General features: G+C 40.6%; 1 protein-coding gene across 1 annotated transcript; it reads right to left on the bottom strand.

Moving 5' to 3' along the window:
* Positions 1-5,301: 5,301 nt before the first annotated feature.
* On the bottom strand, positions 5,302-6,167 carry LOC308264363 (large ribosomal subunit protein uL30-like). The gene is given in 2 exon segments (XM_080697572.1): positions 5,302-5,852; positions 5,855-6,167. Coding segments are annotated over 2 exon segments (744 nt in total). The 5' UTR covers positions 6,153-6,167; the 3' UTR covers positions 5,302-5,406.
* Positions 6,168-7,513: the final 1,346 nt, after the last annotated feature.

The following is a 7,513-nucleotide window of genomic DNA, read 5'->3' as shown; positions in this document are numbered from 1 at the left end:
AATTAAGGAGTTTGGACTTTTTGCTGTAAGCAATATGGTACAGTGGGCATTGAAAAAAATTTTTTTTATTAGGAAAGTAACATCAGATTTGTATTTTAGGAGGACTAATTTAGCAATAAAAGTCAAAGTGGATTCCAGAAGTATTCCTAAAATAGAGTAAGGGCACTACTGGTGGCATATAGAATGCCTGGAGAGGGTCAGTGTAATCCCAGCATTTGTGAGGCTAAGACAGGAAGATTGCGTTTCGCAGCCATCCTCAGCTACTTAGTGAGGCCCTTTGCAACTCAGTGAGATCTGTTTCAAAATAAAGAATAAAAAATGGGACTGGGGGTGTCGCTCAGAGGTAGAACCCCACCCCACCCTGCCGGTTCCACCCCCAGTACTGAAAAAAAAAAAACACATGTATTTAAGAAAAAAAGTGAGTTAAAGAAGAAGAAGAAGAAAAAACCCTAACAGAATAGATGAGTAAAGAAAAACTCTGAAGTTGGCATGCAAAAGGCTGAAGTCTGAGGATCACTGAGCCAGAGGAACAAGAGATGAGAGGAAGATGTCACTGTCTGTAGCCACTGGACCCAACTCTGTGCAGTCAGCTAGATCATAACCAGTCTGGTCCTGTATTCTGACAAGTTTGCAAGATTCAGCTCACTCAGTGTTGACTTTTTTAGCCTTTTATCTTCAATGGTGCATGAAAAGCTATTTCAGCTAGAAATTTTAAGCTTTAGATAATAAATGTTTAGAAAACTTAGGAGATCAAAGTAGTCCCAAAATATTAGGGTAGGCTTTTGACTACGGGTAAACAAATGTCACTGTCCTTTAGAGTAAATTTGTGAGGAAAGAAAGTGGTTAGAAGGAATAGTTTTCATTGTTTTCTGCCTGGGAGTAACTGCTCACCAGGAAACTGTCCCAGCCCAGTGACAGCCCGAGGTCATACATGCCTGTGTATGTGTAGACTCCACAGGTGCATACAAGAAACCCACCCTGGATGTCCCCGGGCCAGAGAAACCAAGAACAAATGGACAGTCATGGAAAAGGGATCTTTTTCACTATTTCCATTTATCCCTCTTAAATTCTTTATGAAATGCATTTATGAAAGTGTATTTTCTATTCAAAATATAAATTTTAAAAAATGAACTCAAAGTTAACAGGCTCACTTCTAAAACTTTCCCAAGCCTACAATTCCACTTCTGTTAATATTTTGAGTATTACCTTCTAGTCTTCTCTCTACGCGTTACAGTCTTGATTTAAAATGTTCCCCTCAAAAGCTCATGTGTTCAAAGCCCATCTCCGGTGCAGGGAGGTTCAGAAGTGGGGGTTGGATGGAGGAGGATCATCATTGGGGGCGTGGTCTTAGGGACTATAGGTGGGGGCTGGCTGGAGGAGGAGGAGGAGCATCACTGTGGGCGTGGTCTTAGGGAGGTGGGCGGGCCCCCTCCTCTCTCCCTGCTTTTGGCCTCAGAGATGTGAGATCACTGTCCTTCTGTGAAGCTCCCTGTCACCATGGCCATAGTTCCTGCTTCAGAGCCTGCCCTGTCTATGACCTCTGAGCCCCAATAATCTTTCCACCTCTAAGTTGTTCTTGTTGGGTATTTTGGTCACAGAGGTAACCAAAAAATCTGACTAAATACTACTTATACATGCATATATTTGATAAAGTTGAGATCATACTTTATAAATTGTTTTGTATTATCCTTGACTATAGTAATTTGTTGAGCAATTTCCCACATTATTCCATATTCCTCAATTTTTTTTTTTTACAGTTGGAGAATATGCTATAATTGAACCCTTTCTAATATTAGACTTTTAAGTTGTATTCATTTGTTTGGAAAGACAATAAAGTTGTCAGAAATAACCTCTTCATGAATAGGGGCATTTCCATGGAACATTTTATTATCATCTGTACTGTTTGACTCACATGTTATTCCATTTGACATATGAATGAATTATTTATTATCTAATTAGATTGTACATTTCTTCTGAAAAAAAATTATACAATATTTTAAAAGACCACCTAGCAGATCACCACAAACTACTTAACGGTTCAATTAAACACAAACACACTAACAAACAAATACATCAATGAATCTCCATGACTTAAAGCATGATTTTTCAAGCAAAAGAAAAAAAGTGTGGCTTATTAGCATTTAATATGGCCAAATCATTACTGCATTTGGAAGTTTAACTAAGCTGTAGTGGGTTGGAGAGATACCTCTTTGCCAAGATATTACAGTTCTTATTGTCAGGAACAGATTTTTTTTCTTTCAAAAAGTACAACTCGACTTCCGGGAAGATGGCGACCGAGAAAAGCGAGGCTTAAGAGCCCCACTAACAACCAATCTCCACTACCACAAAATCAGCGCCTTTCATAGCCAGAAAACACCATCACCAGAGAAACAAAAAAATCACCAGGCTCCAGAGAGAAAGCGGACTGAGAACAGAGCTCAGAGCCACAAAGGAGATACACCGGCCTCATGCCCGAGGACGCAGTAGCAGTGCCATACTGCTGGCGGCAACGGCGAATTCACCGGACAGCTACAGCAAAACAAGGTGAGCCGCTGCGGAACAGGAGGTGGGATCTTTCAGCGCAGGAAGCATCTAAAGCTCCCAGTGGCTGAGCTCAATACACGCTGCAGGGACTCAGAATGGAACTCAAAACCAGAGAAGAAAAAATACGTCAGCCTCACAGCCGACGGCGTGGCAGCGGCGCCATATTGCCACGGGCAGCAGCAGTAGTGAATTCACCGAGTCCAGTACAGCTACATCTGCGTACTCAAGAACAGTGAGTCAAATTGCGGGCCCCAGAGGAGAAATCCCAGTACTGTACTCCCTGGGACTTGACCCAGTGGGGGAGTGGCGGTGGCAGAGATATCACACCATAGGAGAACGTGCAACCTGGCACCCCCCCATAGTTTAAAGCAGCCTCTATCGACTCCCTGGGTCGGAGACTCTGTGATACAACCTAGTAAAGGAGTAGTGGGGTCTGATATAGTACAGAATCGAGATCCAGAGCACCTTAAGTGAAGCCGTAGTGACCCAGGGAAGAACCCAGAGAAGGCACAAACTTCCGAAATCATGGGAAAGAGGAATAACACTGGAGCAATGAATGCCCCCAACCCCACAACATCAGAACCCGATAAAACAGAAAATCAGAGATTTCTAGAAGATCAAATCAGGAAAATAACTATAGAAATAATAGAGGTGCTTCGAAAAGAACTCAGAGAGAGCCAAAAAGAGATAAAGGATGCAATTAATGAAGTAAAGGCCTCAATTCAAAGCATGAACAACCGATTAGACCACATGGAGAACAGAATCTCGCTCTTAGAAGATGATCATTCCAAAAATGGACGCATAGTTTCTAACCTAGAAAAAAATATCCAACAGCAGGAATCTGACATTGAAGAAATATGGGCCCATTTTAAGAGAGCTAACCTAAGAATAATTGGAATAGAGGAGGGAAAAGAAAGTGAAACCACAGGGATCAACAATCTCTTCAAGGAAGTAATAGCAGAAAATTTTCCAAACATAGAGCAAGAGGTTGATACACAGGTCTAGGAAACTTATAGAACTCCCTTTAGACAGGATCGGAGAAGAGGATCCCCATGGCACATAATTGTCAAAATGACCAATGTGGAAGCCAAGCAGAGAATCTTAAAGGCAACAAAAACAAAGGGCCAACTGACATTCAGAGGCAAACCAGTTAGAATCACTCCAGACTTCCCAAACCAAGTCATGAGAGCCAGAAGGGCTTGGAGTAACATATTCCAAACTCTGAAAGAAAACAACTTCCAGCCAAAAATTTCCTACCCAGCAAAACTTTCTATCAAATTAGATGGAAAAATAAGAAGCTTCCATGACAAACAGAAACTGAAGGAATTTATGTCTTCAAAACCAGTGCTAGAGAAAATACTCAAAGAGATTAACTACAAAGAAGAAATAGGTAACACACACCAGAACCAGAGAAACAAGATTTTCCATCCAACAGACAACTAAGATTGGTTATCTGTGGAGATTCATTGTTTATGTTAGTCTTTTACCTATCTCTAAATTGTATTGTTTGCCTTTATTGTTGTTAATTTTTAGGATGTCTAGTTCGAATATTAATATACCTTCAGATATAGCATTTGGAAATATTTTATCCCATTCTATTAGTAACTTTTAACTCTGTTTACATTGTCTTTGGATATACAATATTTTTTTATTTTTTAGGGAGTTTGTATACTCTTCTGTTGCCTGTGCCATTGAAATCATATCCAAGAAATCACTGCCAATTTCAATGTTGTGAGGTTTTATGACCCAGAGTTTCTTCTAAAAGTTTATAGTCTTAAGATTTGTATTTAGGTCTTTTATCTATTTTGAGTTAATATTTGTATATGGGATTAGGTAAGGGTCCAACTTTATTCTTTTCCATGTAATTATTATGTTTCAACAATATTTAGTTAAAAGATTATTATTTCCACCACCAAATGTTCGTGGAAACCTTGTCAAAAATAACTTGACAATATAGGGAAGAATTTAGCTCTAGGCTTGTACTTAACTCCAATGGTTTATATATCTGCCTTTAGAACAGTACTACACTGTTTCAATTATTGTAGCTTTATATGGTTTGAAATCAGAAAATATATATCTTCTAGCTTTGTTCTTTTTCAAGATCGCTTTGGGTATCTAGAATCAATATTCCATATTAGGATAGATTTTTTTCTGAAAAATAAATATATAAATATATGATAGTTTCACCTAAAAAATAGAAAAAAATATTCTCTGGTAAGAAAGAAAGCAAAAAGAAATAATGAAATGTTATCTTTAAGTCATCAAAAGCTTGGTATCAGACAAATGAAACTGTTATGTGAGATTATCATTTTTAAGTTTGGATAAATTGCTATAATACTAGATGTCAACCACTAAGCCAAGCATGGGAAGGAGGGATGGGGAAAGAATGGGGTGGGGATCGGGTGGGGGCTGACTGGGTGATGTGTGCATGTATGTCTACAAAAGTTTATATCCCACTATGATGTATGAATACAGTGCGCCAAAAAAAAAGTACAACTCTATTGAGATATAATTTCCATACTATATAATTGACCTTAAAGTGCACAATTCAGTTTTTTTTTTTTTGGTGGTACTGGGGTTCCTGGAAACCCTTCTACCTCTGGGCTACATTCCCAGACCTATTTTATACTTTTTTTTTTTAAATTTGGAAACAGGGTCTCTGAAGCCAGCGCTGCTGGCTTCGAACCTGAGCAATCCTCCTGTCTCCACCTCCCAAGCGTAGGGATTACAAGCGTGCGCCACCACGCCCGGCGAAGTTTTTTTAAAGTATATTTGGGTTTTTTTTTTTCGTTTTTTTTTTTTCAATTTGAAAACAGGCTGTTTATTAACTGACCAAATTACAAAAGTACCATGGTAGATACCTTAGTTCATCCTCCTAATGAGCCTGTTGATCTGGTCTTCCCTGTTGCCAGCATCTCTACCTTCTACAAAATGGGTTGTCTTTTTCTTCATCCCACCTCGTGGAGAAGATAACTTAAAGGGCCACAGGAAGTTATTTGCTTCTTTGAAACGCTTTCCAACGGTAAAGATCTCATGAATCAGATCCTCCATGCAGATGATGCCGTATTTACCAAGAGATCGAGCAATCAAAGCGTTGTCTGTCAAGGCAATTCGTTTCTTATTGATTTTGCCATAGCCACGCTTGTAGATTAGTTCATTTACTGACTTAAGGTTTGGGTACCCCCGTGCAATGTATGGCTCCACAATTCTCAGCATGTCAATTGAAGCCTTATTGAGCTTAACAAAGGTGCCATTGAAGATCTGGCGAAGGCGGAGAAGCTGCAACACCTTGCGGACTTTTGGGCTCAACCATTGATGTCTCTGATTCTGATGACAAATGCCAGTTTGGGCTCTGCAGGGACATAGAAGTTGCCAGCTTTTCTTGCCATCCTAGCCATTCGAATCTCAGTACGGTACATCTGCCTATATTCCTTGTGGTAGTGCTTAGCCTTTTCATAGATAAGCTTCCTTCTTGCCTTTCGAAGCATCTTCTGAGCAAACTTCTTCCTCAGGCGCTTTACCTTTAGCTCTGCGAAATTCTTGCGCTTTTTCTTAAGGGTTTCTGGCACCGCAGGAACCTTCTTCTTCTTCTCTTTGGCGACCTCCATGGTTCCTGCCGGAAAAAGAGGCTTAAAGTATATTTGTGAAGTACTGCAACCATCAATACTATTTCTAGAACATTTTCATCACTCCAGGAAGAAACCACACACCCAACAGCAGTCGCTCCCCATTTCCTCTCCCTGCACCGGTCACTGATGTGCTTCTCATCTCTATGGATCTGCCTCTTTGGGCGGCTTCATGTCCTGTACACAGAATCCTATGACATGTGGCCTTTTGTGACTGCCTTCTTTCACTTACTGACATGTATTCTAGGTGTGTCCTTACTATGGCATATAGTATTAGGAAGGTCTTATTGTCTTCTTCTTCTTCTTCTTCTTCTTCTTCTTCTTCTTCTTCTTATTATTATTATTATTATTATTATTATTATTTTGGTACTTGGGATTGAGCCAAGGGCATTCTACCTTTGAGCTCCACCCCCAGTTTATTTTATTGTGAAACAGGGTTTTGCTAAATTGCTGAGGCTGGCTTCAAACCTGCAATCCTCCTGTCTCAGCCTGACAAATACTAGGTTTATAGGAATGTGCCATTTGGGGGGAAAAAAACCCCCAAAAAACAAAACCCAAAACCAAGAACAATAACTTTTAGTTAAATTCTGACTGGCACAGCAGCAATGCTTTCTTCCCAGAAAGGTGGCTGATGTCAGCGTTGGTGTGTGGGTGACTGGCCTACCATTTCTCCCCTCTTCCCTTCTCTGCCCTGCCCTGTCCTTCCTTCCTCCTCTCCCTCCTCTCCCTCCTTCCTCTCTCTCTCCCTCTCCCTCTCCCTCCCCACCACCTTCTGGAAAACAACCGCTGCCTGCTCAGCACTCTGCAGATCTCAGCACACCTCCACTGTCATGTCTTTCGCCTCTTTTCCCCTTTCTGCTCCAGTCCTCGTTTCTTCCAGGCTAATTTAAAAAAAACAAGGAGGAACAATCCCTTTTTTTAGCAGGCAGCTTTCTCATCAGTATCTGCTGACTGGTCATAGGGAATCTTACCTTATTCTGGAAATGACAGTGGAGGACTTCCTTTTTGGCCAATGTTATGTGAAGGGCGGGTAAGCACTTTTTGTGCAGAAAACCAGAATGTTCTAAAACAACCTTGAAACATTCATTTACTCAGTCATGGAACTATAGAACTGTAGGGTGTTCTGTGGGACATAAGGAAAAAAATAATAACCTTGCCTTAGTGGCTTATATTCTAAGAAGGGATCCAGAACATTCTTGCACGGTATTCTTCACGGTTGTTTATTGGGCTATCCTTCTAGAGAGTAAATTCCTCTAGGGCTGGAACCGTGTTCTGTTGACCTTGCCCACGACACTTTACACCCAGTCGGCTTTATTTCATGGGGATACCCTAGAGGAAGTGGA

Source organism: Muscardinus avellanarius, assembly GCF_963383645.1.
Source record: "Muscardinus avellanarius genome assembly, chromosome: 6".
In the NCBI taxonomy this organism is placed as follows: Eukaryota; Metazoa; Chordata; class Mammalia; order Rodentia; family Gliridae; genus Muscardinus; species Muscardinus avellanarius.
This window is presented reverse-complemented; position numbering and strand designations above follow the sequence as displayed.